At 34.2% G+C, this 16152-nt stretch overlaps 2 protein-coding genes across 2 annotated transcripts in view; one reads left to right on the forward strand and one right to left on the reverse strand.

The window, feature by feature from the left end:
• Window positions 1–15392, forward strand: part of LOC124369228 — a 145814-nt gene extending 130422 nt beyond the window's left edge. Inside the window, exon 4 of the mRNA XM_046827102.1 lies at window positions 14583–15392. Within this exon, the coding sequence (XP_046683058.1) occupies window positions 14583–15089 (507 nt within the window). The 3' untranslated portion in view covers window positions 15090–15392. The remainder of the gene's footprint in view (window positions 1–14582) is intronic.
• Window positions 788–13028, reverse strand: LOC124369229 (G-protein coupled receptor Mth2-like). Its single transcript, XM_046827103.1, has 5 exons — window positions 12079–13028; window positions 11339–11417; window positions 11033–11205; window positions 4680–4845; window positions 788–1122 (listed from the first exon to the last, which is right to left on the reverse strand). The coding sequence occupies exons 1-5, from the start codon at window positions 12989–12991 to the stop codon at window positions 897–899; spliced, it is 1557 nt and encodes a 518-aa protein (XP_046683059.1). The 5' UTR covers window positions 12992–13028; the 3' UTR covers window positions 788–896.
• Window positions 15393–16152: the final 760 nt, after the last annotated feature.

The following is a 16152-nucleotide window of genomic DNA, read 5'->3' on the forward strand; positions in this document are numbered from 1 at the left end:
GAATACCGTTTATTCAATGCTACGTTTATTTTTAATTCCTAAATTTAACATAAATTAAAGTACACATATTATGTTTATATAACCAATCGTTCTCTAATTATACAGACGTCCATGAATTGCGTAGACTACTAATAGATATTTAAACATGTTTATTTTAAAATCATATCAAAAAAGCTTTTAACCACCCTGTACAACTTAACACTCTGCACACAGTTAAAAACCTGTTTTACTGAAATAATTCCTCTCTGGTTATGATTTTCACTGCACTCGTAGGAGTAATTTCCCAGTTTTTATCGGTGATTATAGTCTATATTGTATATTGTTTACTTCTGACAAACTAAAAACACGTATTGATATCTGCTAAGTGCAAACGAATGTCTCGTATTTTTACAATATGGCAAGACGATTTACAATAGAAAAAAACAAAAATGACAACGCTTAGTTGCTTAGTTCTATAACTTTTAACAACTCTCTTTCACTTAAGTAGAACACAATCGGAATTATTTAGTCTTCAGTTGTAGATCAATAATTCTTCAGTATGCAATTTTTGCAACTATCTTTTGATAGTTTATGATTATTTTTGCTCATTTAAAAACTAACAGGGAACTTTTCCTAGATTGAATCGTTTTTCTTAACTAATTTTTACTACTATCCTGCTTAAAAAATTAACAATTTTTTTTAATTCCTGTAGCGAACCTGCAAATATACATTAATATGTCAAATAATTTCCTTAAATATTCATGGCATTGAAAGAAAAGGTGGGCTTTAAATGACCAGGAGTCAATAGTACACTACGTTATATATGTTTATTTTAATGAACATGATTTTTTGATCATAGTGACTAATAAACACTATTCTTGGTTGCTGGTTCTGAAGTTTGTTAAACGTAAACGTTTTTAAGGAGATCGTTGCCAGAACATGAGTCGTTGAACCACTTGCGTCACTATTTCTTGCTTCAGTACAAAGATAAGGAAAATTTCAGCTCCCCTGATATCATCGATGTTCAATATGCTGATCTTTATAAACCGAGATGTTGGATAGTATTTGTTGATGAACACAACCAGGGGAAGTAATGCGTAGTTCACTCCCATCACCACAGCCGTCTTCATGTATAGTCTTGACCTGTAGAAAAACTTATGTTATTACAATACATTATTTACTGTTACAATATTAGGCTCATTTTCGTTCCATATTACATTGGATAGTGAGAAAAAATATCCGTTTCCGCACATAAAAGCAGCACTGCCCCACTTGGGCTGGGAAGAGGCCATAATGTTGTCTCCAACACAAAAATTGCTGATTATACTTGCGTAAAGAGCAAGATATTTCCTAGCATTCCTCGGGGCAAGAGGTCCGGATATTTTGAGACCCGAGTCCAAACTTTAGCACATAGTAAACGTTGCTTAGACATACTTATTACTAACTTTTTGATGCCCAGGAGTGCTTGAAAATTGGCGCCAAGCTGGAAAAATATAATATTTGTGTTAACCAGGAGGTTAGCATTGAAAATTTAATGACCAGTGGGGTAGAGCACTGCTGAGGACCCAGGAAATAGTTTATAGAATGTGCGGAATATTATAGACTTCGGATCACAAGGTTTCACAAAATTTGTATTTGAATAGTGCTGATTCAGCAATTCTTATCTGTTATGTTGGATTGAACGTACGATAAATGGTTGAATTAGTCATATTACATTATATTATTTGCAATGTTTTATTTAATTCAAGTCCTCTAGTTGTAGTTTTATCGCTTTTTGACAAGACATTAAGCTAAAAAATCAATCCATATTATGCCATCTTCAAACATTTATATAATGTTCCATGTCGTTTTTCTATTATGTTAGTAAAACTTAAAGTAAAAAAATCTCGTAATACACGTTAAGTATAAACCTCGTACCAGCAAACGCCCGAAAATTGGTTAATTGGTTAGCACTTTCTTCTATTTAACTATGTTCTAAATCAATGCTTCAAGACATATACTTCTCCCTAAGTTACTGATTGATATATGGACTGACTTATTGTAGGTGATTATTTTGCAGTTGCTTACAACATTTATCTTAGAAATGAAAATAAATACTTATCTACAATCAATATTTATTAAAATGCGGATTCGAAAATTATACTATAAATATAATTAAAATAAAATGTTCTATCTCGTATTATCGTATCCATACGTTTTCCAAGAATTCAATGTAAAGATTTTTAAACACAAAGTTATAATTAAGCGTATATGTTTTATGTTCTCTAGAGTAATTCTACAAAAGAATATTGGGTGTTAATCAGCAACGCTCGGAATTCCTCGAATCACGATAAGATTGGACACATTTCGTGTATGGAATTGGAATTTAGACATCGTAACAGCTGAGATTTCTTCAACCGCCACATACAGTAGGCAGCGAAAGTAACAAAGCCTATTAGATTATCGTGTTAGTTCCGAGACAGAGTAGTTAGCGTGCATGGATTCGGATGCTTTTAAGCTCTTAAATGGGATAATCTCTTGCCCTACGGCCAGGGTTTACAAGCGGGCTCATCTAGAAATTAAGTTAAAATCTCGAGGATGCATTGACGAAGATTTTAAAGAGAACCAACAATTTGTCTTTCGACAGATACTCGCTCTTCTGGGGAAATTTGTTATCACGGGAGCAGCCATCCCCTACATTCACTAGGTTACGGTTAGTATCTGAGCCAAATAGTATCTGAGCAATCCAATTGCAATATAATGGTTCCCAACATCATTCTTCAGAAAAGAACATACGCGTAGGAAGGAATCGGCTCATCAGAGCACATATGACGGCCTCCGTGTCCTGTTCTGTCCCATTAGCAGAGGACGTACCCTATGATGAAGCGTGGAGGGGGATTTCATACTGATTCAGCTCTAATTCTGTGTTCAGGGGAATGAGCAGGACGGAGATCATGTAATCGCCTATATAGCAATGAACCGTGTAGGTAGTGCTAGACATGTCTGAGAAATATCCCGAAAATTGTTTGTAAGTTGGTTACGTCTGCCGCGGTTCCGTTTTCGAGCACATAACATTAGACATTTACCGGCAACTCTGTCTCACTGGCAGTGAGTTTGTATGTATCGTATATTGGAACCTGTGACCGTTCTCTATACCAACGTTCATATTATTGTTATTTTTTTAATACCATCCGAGTGAAAACATCATGAATGCTGTGGTTAATGTAGAAAGGACAATTCTAAATAACAACAAAAATGTAATAGGTTATTGCTGGCAAAATCGTAGTTATTTAATTACAGATGTGACAAGAGTTGATTTAGAAAGCAATTTGTATAATGAAATAAGCTCGCAATAATATAAAGATATTTCTATTTATTTAGGTGGCATCTTACCTTCTTTCCATGATATATCGTATATTCACTTGTGGGCCTACTCACAGAGAATACTCACAAAACATATATTTTAGGAAACGTCTACAAAAAGTGGGTATGTTCATCAAGCATCATGAGAGATCATCCATTCTGTAGGCACGTATTGCTGCAATAGTAAATTGCAGCAATTCCGTTTTACTATCGGAAATTGGTCTATTCCTTGTGCAGAGTTGTTGCAGGGGCCAAAACTCTGACCAATGTGAGAAAACCCAAATAAGGGCTAAAAGGATGGAGAAGCCTACGGTTCCTTCAGGAACATGAAAAAGTTCGTTATTCGCTTTTGTCTAATAGCCGTATTTTATCAAGCCTAGGTGCAGCATCTTTCTGAATTTGGACCACTCAAAGTTTGCGAAAGCGTAACTCCCATCTTCCTTTGTTTCCAAATTCATAAGAAGCATTGGCCCGTGTTGAAGCAAATCTCTAGACTATTATTTTAAACCTACCACTAGGAGTAATAATTTTAAAATACAGTAAATAGTTTTCACGAGAACTTTTTGTAAATTCCCACTTTTAATTTGTGATTTTTAATTAAGACATTTACAAATAGTTTTAAATATTATAATTCTGTTTTTCAGTTGTTTAATATAGTTAAAATTGTATTTTTATGTTTTTCTACTTTATGTTAATAATGGTCCAATACGGTACTCATGATCAACTCACGCTTCTTGGTTCTTAAGAATAAATATATCCAAAGAGCGACACAAAAGCCACCTAACAATTTTAAATTCAAAACTACGTGCTTTTTCTGTTTTGCGTGAATAGCCACTTTTTAAACTGTTATGTTGATTACAACACGGTATTTACAGGCAAACCTTCTTATTCCTTTTGAGCGCAAGTGCACAATCTAAAAAAATGTTCATGAATTTTTACCCCATACTTGAACTACTTTAATTCTAAGGTAACACAATGTTCCTACTTGTATCTCCTCTACCACTTTCAAGGTATATTTTTTCAAATGTTAAATACATACTCTTAAAACCCTTGTACGGTCAAATATTCTTACACGGTGTAAAGAAAACAAGAACCTTTTCAATCCTTGAAGAATGGCAGTACATCTTTTCGGAACAAGAACCAGAAATTCCTGGAACCAAGAATTGCTATAACCTTTACGTATGTGTTCTGTGTTTGAAACACTAAACATAGACAAAATACATTGTTATAGATATACTAACACATAAAAATTGTTGGTAATTACTAGAACAAATTATTGTTAGCCTTATTATACCATAAATATAATATCATTGTTATTACAAAGTAAAGTAAAACTATGTATCGTTAAGTCTTCTTACCATTGGATGTCTTTGATGTTATGTCTGCGACTCTCAGAACCGTGGAGTGCCGCTGAGTCTTGCCTAGCAACATGGAGTTGCCAAATAGTGGTCACACACAGCACCATTACTAGCATTTCAATTGCGTAGTACGGCACTACGTAGTACACGAATTGGGCATCACCATCTGTATCACATTTTAAAATTGAAGAACTTAATGCTATCACAAGCTTTGATTTATAAAAATCAAATAAAAAGAGAAAACTAAAAAATAGAAAGTGGCATATGTTATAGAACTTGAAAATAAAACTTAAAACTAGAAGCAGTTCCACAAGTAATGAAATAATTAAATATTATATGAAAACATATAGATTACAGTTCATAACTTCTTCCTTGACTTTTTCCTGAAGTAATAGTAGGTGAACTTAAAAAAAATAGATGGTTAAGAATTACATTCTTATTAATAAAAGCCTTTAATGAATCGAAATTAATCCGGTGTCTTTCGTTTAAACCATATTGTGTTATAGTAATTTTTAAATGTGCTATATGATTCCTATTATTTAAGTTTGTTGTTTCTTGTGGTTTTGCATTTTAGTTTGTTGAATATAAGTTGTGTTGCATTTACAGTTTATTGTTTGGTTTTTAATTTATTTTTTACATAAAGGATATTCAGAGTAATAATCTTGTTTGCTACTATATTATACTCTTTAATAGCTATTTACAAACAAAAATCAGATTTATCTTTATAATTTTGTATACCTGGTATAAAAGTTTTCAAATTTATTTAATATACTAATATTTTGAACGTGCTAATATGGTTAAAATTAAAGTAAAAATCTTTTCCACTAAACATCGTTACGTTAAATGATAGTTTTTAATGTTGTTTTTCTTTTTTTGTTATAAAATGTGAAGACAACAGTTTTATCACTGATTTTATTGTTATTTTTAGTGTCCTATTCTCAAAAGATATCATAAACATCCTAAAACCAAAAGTTAGGCCTATTATTGCATCTTTAAAGGAAAGATCTTCAAATGGGTTCTTAAAAATGTCACTCATTATTAGGCTGAAACCACCATTCATAGATACACCTGACATTTGATAGTAAAAATTGTGGAGTATCTGAAAGTAACACCTTTGCGCTTGTTTATGGAGTGACAGAATATTCAGGATTGGCGGGGCTAGGAGTAGTACCGGGCAGTATATCTCAATCATGTCACCCTAAGCTCTGTACCAGCCTCTCCAGTCCAAGCGACCAGGGGTGGCACGCCCTTATGTTTAGGCTAGTAACTGCCTTTAATATTTAAAGAGCCCCACCAACTCCAAAAGTCATCCTAAACAGTAGGCTAGACCTATCGATCTACGATTGCACCCCAATATCTCGACATTTGCGGTTAGTTATGTGCCGCTCCTGGTCATCCATTATGATTCCCAGATCTAATGGACACATCGGTTTTATCTGTATCCAGTGTAGGTTCAACTGGAAGGAATAAACCAGTCAGAAACGAACCCTTCTTGAGCTCTTTTTGTTTGTCTCGCTATTATTTCAGGAAGGTAAAGTAATTTTAGAAAATGAAACACGTTATTTCAGTTTCAGTATAAATTCTTATAGTTTCCGATATTTTAATATCGGAGTATTTTACTATGAGTCGTACCACTGAGAATATCTCATCTCTTGGCTTGAAAATATCAAAGGAATCTCAGAGAGAGTAATGTAATGTGTAATTTTAAGACATATTACCTTTTAATTTTAGCTAAATATTGATTAAAAAAATAAATCTACCTTATTGTCCTGTAGAACACCTCCAGTTATTGCTTTCATATCAAAGTTCAATATTTGACGTTATTTCTTCATTGACACCAATATCTTATTTCTCCTATTGGACGTACTTTCTTAGTTTTATTCATATCAGATTTTGTTTAACGTTATTTTCAATCATATCTATTTTAAATATGATTAACTTACTGTATTGACCATTGAACAAAATGAGCTGTGAACATAATCTCATTTTTATTTTAAGTTTTGTGCATAAAATACATAGTCGTCTCTCGCCCCTTTGTTCCAAACCCTTTAAACTTCTATGTTGAATTCTTCATGGAAATACAGTAATATTATTTTAAAATGTAAGACTGTTCTGTACATCCACAAATTTAAATTTTAAAACTCTTTCTCTGGTTAAGTCATTACTATTGGAAAATATAAACGGAAAAAATATATATTATAATATAAAAACTAGGTTTGTTGTTTTAAAACAGTTCAAATAAAATATTTTTATAAAACATAAACAATAAAGTTAGAAAATATTTTGTAGGAGAATATTCTTTGAAGTTTATAATTTTATACTTGATATTCTTATTGAACTAGTAAAAAATTGTAGTGAAAGTAGAGACAGTTGAGGAATAAATTATTTTGTTCACAGATTCACCTGCACTTTCAATTTAGATTATTAAATATGTTTGTATAATTGCAGGACCTTTAGTTCTTGTTAGTACAGGCTTCGAACGGTTTGTGTAATATAAGGTTTGTTGCAGCCAAAAAGAAATTTTTGATTTGACAAAAGAGCTTTTAAAATTAGATTTTCATCGAGAATTGAACGCAGAACATCTGTATTAGAATCAAATTAATTCAAGTTCTAGACGAGTGCTAGATTATAAAAAGTATTTTATGCATAGGCTATAGTGATAGCTTATAATAACTAAGAAGTGACATTGTCAATATTTGATTACACACTATTGAGTGGAATAAAGGCTTTCTTAATGTGGATGCCATATTAAGGACAGCTACTGTGTTCTAAATGCCGATAAGGATGGGGGACTGAGGAGTCCTCTGATTACAATTTTACGTGAAACACATAACATTTATAATGAGTCATGAAAACTTGAATTATTTGGTTCATATTCACAACTAAAATATTTAGTTAAATACAATTCAATAAAAACATTAAGTATGACACATTATATTGTCACCTCCAAAACCTATGTTACCTAAATACACGTACTGCATGTCCATTAGAAACTTTTAAAGGACAAATTAAAAGTTACAAGGGTTTTAGACTGTATTTGATTATGATTTTAATGTCCACACTTGCATTAGTCGTTGATTGTAGATGCTATGATTTTAATTGCCAAAGTAGGAGTCACGTCAGTATATTCATAGTGCAGATGTGATTAGTCAGTTATTATAGCAACATAACACATTGAATCCGATATAGGGGCAGTAAAACCTCTTCATGTCAGTCTAAACACACATTTTATTTCAAACCCTTTCTATGTTCAATATTGAACTTTGATATGAAAACAATAACTGGAGGACTTCTGGAGGACAATCACAGTTGTTGATAAGTAAATTTATATTTTTAATCAATATTTAACTAAAAGTAAAAGTTAATTTCCTCACAAAAATAATCACGCACTCAAATCAATGTATAAACAAAATAAAACTAATGCACCTGGACCTTTGGGTCAGCTAACGCCTACATGACGTAGCCCACCTACAGTGCGACCCAATTGTTTTATCATCAGCCAATCCAATCAAGGGTTTTTTATTGAGCTGAAATTGGTTAACTCTACCTCTATTAGTATACAAACAAATACTATTTTTTAATTTTCATACAATAGTATACGTTGTACATTTATTTTCGTTAGAAAAACGTTCAACCAGAAAACGTAATTCCAAATACAAACACGACGAAACCAAGCGTATGTTAACTGAAACTAATAAAAGTGTTCCCAATTTTTAAAAATTTGTAGCGTACACCCACTTGGCAATCACTCGAAATATCGAGTATTTATAATAATTTATTGTCGCCGTTTGCTCAGTCTCGACCTTAAATGATGCGTCACCAGCACTATCTGATTCCACGTGTCACTTGGACTTGACTCAGATCTTGAAACACGCACACAAGCTGTGTCGAATCTGTTCTATTAAGTTATTTAAAAGTCAAATTCGATAATAATTTACGTCGCGTTGAATACAAAACCGTATGGTAATGAATTTTCTTTGACCACATATCACATATATGACCTCGAATTAGGAACCACGAATACGTGAGGCCTTTACACTGTTGATAGTGACGCTCTCCCGCTACTGATTTAAAGTTGTATGTCTTATCTGTACCAAGAGTTTGGACAGATAACAAACAGGAAAAACACTGGCCGAGTGGTATCACCCGCTTATCAATACAACAAACACACACACACACACACACACACACACACACACACACACACACACACACACACACACACACACACACACATACAGCACTGTTTCTCGCTTATCGCTGGGAGAAATTGAACGGCATCTCTGATAATAAATTTGACATACAACTTGGGCGGAATAAATAAAAAGTAAAATCTAACCAATAGATTCTAGAGCTTTGACTTAGAAATAACGAGTCGTCACATGATTAAACAAGAGGTAATTCTAAGTAGTAGTAACTTAGCCAGTCCGAAATATATGTACAATCTACTGGATAGTTACTACTACTGGAGTAGAAACTACGTGGAAGTTTCATCTTGGGCGACAGAATAAAAAAGTGCAATCTACTCAGTAGAATCCTAGATTGTGAAACTTTCGAAATTAGAGAATTCTATAATCGAAAGTAGATTCTAGTGTCTAGACTAAGCAGTAACTATCTGGGAGGTAAATAAACAAGAACTAATTCTATTTAGTAGTAACTTATCCAGTCCGCAACACAAGTATAATCTACTGGGTAGTTACTACTACTAGAGTAGAATATACGTGGAAGTTACATTTGAAGTAAATTGCTAATTATAAGAAATGGTTTATAGTTGTATATTGGTTGTTTAATATTAGTATACGTATAGTATATTACATTCAACGGAAAATATCCGGCCTGTCTGATCCACGCTTGCTTTGGAACCTGGCCAGTGGCGCAGTGTAGCGGGTACGGCGGTTGACACTAGATAACCGAATCAAGCAACTGCGTGGATGCTCCTTGGATGGGTGACCGCTGAGCGATGCTATACTTGAAATTAGTCCACTTGCTCGGCCATTGGTGGTGGTTCGGAAGTCCCCTTTTGGTTTATTTGTCCCCAGGTTAAGTGTTAGAGAGAGCTTATTGGCCCTAACTTCACCTGGTAAAATAAATTATTCTTTAACTTTGATTTTGAACCTAGCTGACTGCCACTTCTTCTGCCTCAGAAGAAACTTCATTTTCATCCTCAACGATAGCAGAAGACCCGGAAGTGAAAATATTTCTAAATGAGGTCGAGCGTCGGTAAATAAGTTCTAGAGGCTATTACTACCAATTTGAGTAACAAGATTAAATCGGACACTAGTTTACTTCAGATCTTCAAAGTGAGTTTATCAGATTTTCAGCTCATAAGCACAGTATTTCTGTATCGCTGTGAAGTTTGTTTGTAATTTACAATGTACGTTTGTACCGAATGGACAAAACACATGAGGTCTCTGAGGTAGTGGTAATAAATACTTGATTTAAAAAGTTTACTTAGAAGTATAATTGTGGCAAGAAAAACTCACAAGCACCACTTCTAGATGTTGAAATAAAATACGGTCTTACCACGTTGTTGCCAAAATATAGTAATAATGAACTTAAATGATATCTTGGGGATGGGCTTAATGGTTCCAACGTTCTATAGAATTTACCTACAAACTTAATCATTTATTAAAACTTTAAAATGATTTCCTTTCACGTTGACTCACATACCGCGGCGTTAGCATCTTGGTTCGACATTGCAGCTGTAGTCACAAAGAGGGAGATTAGAAGACTAGAACATGAATACTAGAAGTACTCGAAGTCGAACAAGAACTTGGTCTCGAAGTACTCAAAGCACTTATTACAGCACAAAGTACTCGGTCAAGAAGTTGATCTCGTGGACAAGGCGAAATATTCAAGAGAAAAATAATTACTACGTGAGCTTATTAGGTTATTAATCCGCCAAAAAATTAGGTCCAAGAACACCGCAGAAAGATTATGCTATCCAGAAATTAGTAAATGAGAGGCGAAAATGTATATGCTATAATATATCATGAAGCTAAATAACGGTACACGTTTATTATCAAACTTCATCTACTGAATCTAAAATTTAAAGAATTAGTTGCTCTCAGCCTGCCTGAGAATCCCGTGTACTACCGTACAGACCGCGGCATCAGGCATATTTTGCGGTCGCTTCAAACCAATTTCATCATCTATCCAACCAATCTGTTTAAAAAAATAACATTATCAACATTTACAATTTAAGTTCATACAGCGTTTTTCCTCTCATATTAGATCGACCAAAATTTAGAAATAGGTCATACCGTAATCATAAAGGACTTCGTTATCGGTAACTCTAACAAACTGTTATACATATATTATTCGAAAACTGTAGTTTAACAGTTTATACTTACTGTTGAACCAGCAGTCCTCTTCAGCAAATCGAGGTTTAAAATACTCGGGAGCACTAGGATACAAGTCGGCGACTAGGGCGACGAGGATTACAGCAACAGGTGCCCCCCAGGCCACTGCTGAATACAAGAGGAACGTTCTTAGGCCTGACCCACTCGCACTTGAGTGTCCTGGTCTAAAAATATTAAAGTTTTTTAAAATAGTTAGAATTATTCGACATAAATGTAGATTAATAAACAGTAAAGTTTCAGCATGGTTGTTTGGATATGCCTTGTACAAGAAAATTTAGTCACTAATATAGTATTTACCTAAATGCAGACCAGATCTGATAAGCTATAACTAGTTGCCAGGTCCGACTTGCTAATAATGAGAACGTCACTACGTAACCTGAAACATTAACACTATTATTATATGTGAACTAATCTTAACAAGTAAAATTAATCTTACTTTGGAAGAGGAACAAACTCAAAACAATGAATGTTATTACCTTATATCATATTGAGCTTGACACACTCAAACATAACTATAGCGTACATGTCTTTCCAATAATAAACCGAATATTTATTGGAGTCTTTGTAGTCACTTCCCTAGCCTTGGACTACAGATGTTTATATGAAATTCTAAATAAGGAAACATTATAGGTTTTCAACAGTTTTTATAAGTTTTAGAAATATCATTCACTATAATTTGCAATATTCATAACCATGTTCTTTCAAATATTCTTTATAAACGTTTCTATAAATATCTATTGACAGTGACACCAATTTTTGATGTATAATGTAACCTTATATTCCCTGTGTTTAGAAATATGCCAATAAAACTTGATCATACCAAAAAAGAAATAAAATGAGTCACTAAATACTATAATATACTCGTAATTCAAAGTGATATACGAGGAGGAGATTTCATTCTCTAAATTAATATATTTTAAGTACGCCAAACAAATTTTGAACACTTTTTATTGCGAGCGTTAAATATTAATCTTGACATATTAGAATGTGAAAGCATTAATAAATTGGAGGGAGTAAATTACAAAATAGCAACTTACTTCCAATGAAGCAGAAGATTTCACGGTTGTTGGTGGGACTAATTTTGGTCAAGTTGATAATGTCGTCAAGAGACAAGTAGATCCTACAAATCAGGTAACACATAATGGATTTGCCGCAGCCACTGCGTAGTTCAGGTAACAGACCGAAAACCGAAAGAGACACAAGATTGAGGATAACGGACACAACCCTGAGAACGTAGTACACCAGGTTACTTTGCCACAGGCGGCGATTCCTGTGTTCCTTTTCCTGCGGTGTCGGTTGGCACACAACGACAAACACTTCGTTCTCTCCTTCTACAGTTCCCTCGATAAAAGATTCCAGGCAGTACTGCGACTGGTCGAAAGTGGACCCAAATAAAGTGTTCACTACTACGCCGGTGTCCATAGGTTGCATATGTTTCAAAGTATGCGGGGGAGGCAATGGATTTGAGTATTCGCACTCGCTTGACAACACCGTGAAGTAATCCCATGCAACATTCACATCTTCAATTTCGTTATCAACGATTCTAACTACTTCCAGCCGATTAGTGAATTCATCTATGTCCATGGTGAAACTGTCTACACAAGTATAATTGTAGTTGTAGGCTTGGTGTAGTTTGCAGCATTTTCTTATGCAGGGCTTGTCGCCGCTGCAAGGGCACCCGTGAAAGACTCCTTCGTCCTCTGACCAGTACTGCCCCGTCGAGAAGATTCGACCTTTGTCGTCCAGGATACTCCCGTCACTCGTCACCGTCGGCATGTCCAAATTCTCGCTTAACTCTGGATATTCAGGGGAACAGCGGTCTTCCACCGAGGGATCGTCCCTCAGGTGCCAGTTAACTGCAAGAACTCCCACTATATACAGAACTACGATGACCCCTTTTATGGGTAGCCTTTTAAAAGCCCTCAATATTACTGACAGAACTCCAGACATGTCGCACAAAACTAGAAAAGTACTGAGATGTACACATTTCAAACCACAACCGCGACATCCGATGCGATCATCTGATATCAATATCGTACTTTCAGACTCTGCACCAATACGAAGAGAACTTCTTTCACATTGAAACCTTAACCAAAAAGATGTGATAATAGTATCTTACTCTGTATTTTATATAATATAAAATATCACACCAACTCATATATTTCATCTGTTTAACTGCACTGATATTCATTCACACAACGTGTATAAATTTGTTATTCTTCTACCGAGTATAAATATACTTTTATCTATTAAATTATTCATATTTGGCAATCATGAAAACGTCACTTACATTACATGGTACCGACTTATTTAGAAAACCATACAAGAATAATCTTCATGAAAAAACCAAAACATACGTACATTAATATTATTAGTAAAATCCATATTGTATTTTATAAAACAATGTGAACATTTTAATTCGTGACAAAGACATAGTGTAAGAGAGTGGTATGATATTTTGTAACTTAGTTATTAGTATGAAACTATAAGTTTGATCTCTTTAGAGTTTATTTACATTTGTTATTTTGTCTTTTGATAATTAGAATAGACTGACAAATTAAAACACGTTTTGAGATGAAGACGTTCCTATAGTGTCGACTTTATACAGGCTATTACATAGGTATCTCAATGTCAGTTTTTATTATTTACAACAACATGAAAAAACTGCCTCACTTGAAGAGAAGGAGCTAGTAGAGGAGAATAGAAATTAAAAAGCAGTATACGTTAGAGCAAATTTACTGATTTCTATGATCACACCCTCATTAAACCGTCGAGGAAATATTAAATTGATATAACTAAATTGTCATTGAAGTATAATTGTTGTAAAGTCTTAAAAATAATAAATTTCCAAATTAACTCTTAAAAAATGTATAATTCATTTAAAACTCTGTGTTATGCTAAAAGTTGCTTAATTATTGAACACGGTACCACAACGTCCTTCCACTGAAAGATCTCTTAACTGCCCAGCGAAACGAAACAGGAGAAAAATTATACTTGTAGAAACTTTACGAATATCTCAAAACTCAAAGTACATGTGAATCACTAGAATTACATACGTGATAGAAATACGAAGTAGATTTGATTCTTAAGTGGAAATACAGAAAGTGGAATCACGAAGTTGATGTTGAAACACGAAAGGGGGTCAGAATCACGAAGTAGACAAATGTAAGCACGAATTTAGTGGGTAAACGAACTTATGGAGTTCGCTAGGAATCGGAGATAAATCTTCTATTCTGTAGTGCTGGGTAGAGCTGCCGGACTCGATTAAATCATTGATCCAATAGTCTCCACTCATTAGGAGATGACAACGGTAATCAGTTTTTTTTTCCTTTTACGGTGTTTAAAATTATAATACAATACTGTGTGTGTGTTTTGTGTGTGTGTGTGTGTGTGTGTGTGTGTGTGTGTGTGTGTGTGTGTGTGTGTGTGTGTGTGTGTGTGTGTGTGTGTGTGTGTGTGTGTGTGTGTGTGTGTGTGTGTGTGTGTGTGTGTTACTATGACCAGTTGGCCTCTAGTGATAACACCGAGACTATTGTTTCAGACATGGGAGAACCCTACGGCGGCGCAAGATAAGGAGCCGCAGTCGCGAAGTGACGCTTGTGAGTATTCCACGGCCGGGGCCGGCCCACCAGTCAACGGCTCATCATTTAACCCTGATGTTAGATTGTCACCAGGCTCCCCCTATTCTACCTCTCCAGCATCCGATGATGAGAGCAGTAGAGAAAAAAGTATTCTATCGGAAATTAAAAACCTCAACGAGTCTTCTCTTATTTCGAATCAGACTGAAAGCGAAGAGTTAGATAAAAACAAAGTTAATACTGGCCCGAGTTTAGTAGGACAAGGAATCCTTTTGGAACCGTTTTATGACCACAGTCCTGGAGAAGTTTACACCATTCCTGAAGAAGAAGACGAGATCAGCAGCCCCACCTCTGGGGACGGAGTGACTAGTTTGCGCAAGAGGCGCCTAGTCGGAGGTAAACCCACCACTATAGCCTCATATTCAAAAAAAAAAAAGAAAAGAAAAGAAAGACGAACAAACAAAATTTAACACATGAAATAAACTTTGTCTGTCACTCTCTCTGTCAGATCTCTTTCTCTCTTTCTGTCTCTCTTGCTCTCTCACTGTACATTATCCCGTGTCCCCGACCCCACTTTCACTCACACACACATCATTCCCAGCTTATTGTAACAATTTGCTAACTTTTTAAATTTTTCTGCATTTTTATTCGATCTAATGATTTCGTCTCATTTGGAATGGATTCAGATTTTGGATGCATGAGTATCACGTGTAAGTAGTTTTTAAGTTTGCACTATTTCAATATTCTCTCTTTCTACTTTCTATGCGGATGCAGTTAGACTTATTAAAATATCTATTCTAAATGAGTAAAGTTTACTTCTATTTATATAATTATTTGTTATTCATATTTATTTGATTGAATAGTATATTGGACAAAAATTAATTGCAATGATTTCTTACTTTCCTCATAAATTAACAAAAGGAATTACCATTTATTAACTAAGTAGGATCACCATAAAATGGTGATGTCCGTTTCTCATGTATCCCCCAGCATGACTTATTATAAAAATCATTACTCGACCAAGACTACTATTCCCTTAAACTAAAACAGATTTCTAAAAATGCAGCACTAATTAAACATATGTCTTACACCTTTTGAAATTATTATATGCACTACACTACCAGTGTTCTCAAAAGTTAGATTCACACCATTGTTATTTTCAAGCTTTATTTAACAAGTAAAATGCGTTTTATGTTTCACAATTTTTATCCTGTTATGATTATTTGTAAGATATAAACGAAATTTAATGTAGCCTAATAAAGTCCAAAAGAAGGCTTTTTATGAAGGATCGTATGTGCTTAGCATTTTCCAATACCGAGATGAAAGTTCCATTAAGATGTAAATTTGTGTCCCCACCCGAAATGAATATTGATGAAAAGGAGTAAAAAATATAATAAATTGTATATCTTATGAATTATAACAACTTTTATGACCAAATAAAAATTGCAATGTTTACCTTACTTTAAGTACTCATGAGTACAAGGTGAAAATTATCTATTTTTAAATAGAGAATTTTGTTTGACCTTTTGACAC

The sequence above is a fragment of the Homalodisca vitripennis genome, chromosome X, assembly GCF_021130785.1.
Source record: "Homalodisca vitripennis isolate AUS2020 chromosome X, UT_GWSS_2.1, whole genome shotgun sequence".
In the NCBI taxonomy this organism is placed as follows: domain Eukaryota; kingdom Metazoa; phylum Arthropoda; class Insecta; order Hemiptera; family Cicadellidae; genus Homalodisca; species Homalodisca vitripennis.

Bases quoted from the DNA above. Each gene is read 5' to 3' on its own strand.
- LOC124369229 (XM_046827103.1), bottom strand. From the start codon at position 12,991: ATGTCTGGAGTTCTGTCAGTAATATTGAGGGCTTTTAAAAGGCTACCC. The intron at 11,418-12,078 runs GTAAGTTGCTAT...TTAATGTTTCAG, and splicing joins AATCTTCTGCTTCATTGGAA to GTTACGTAGTGACGTTCTCA. The intron at 1,123-4,679 runs GTAAGAAGACTT...GTTTTTCTACAG, and splicing joins AACATCAAAGACATCCAATG to GTCAAGACTATACATGAAGA.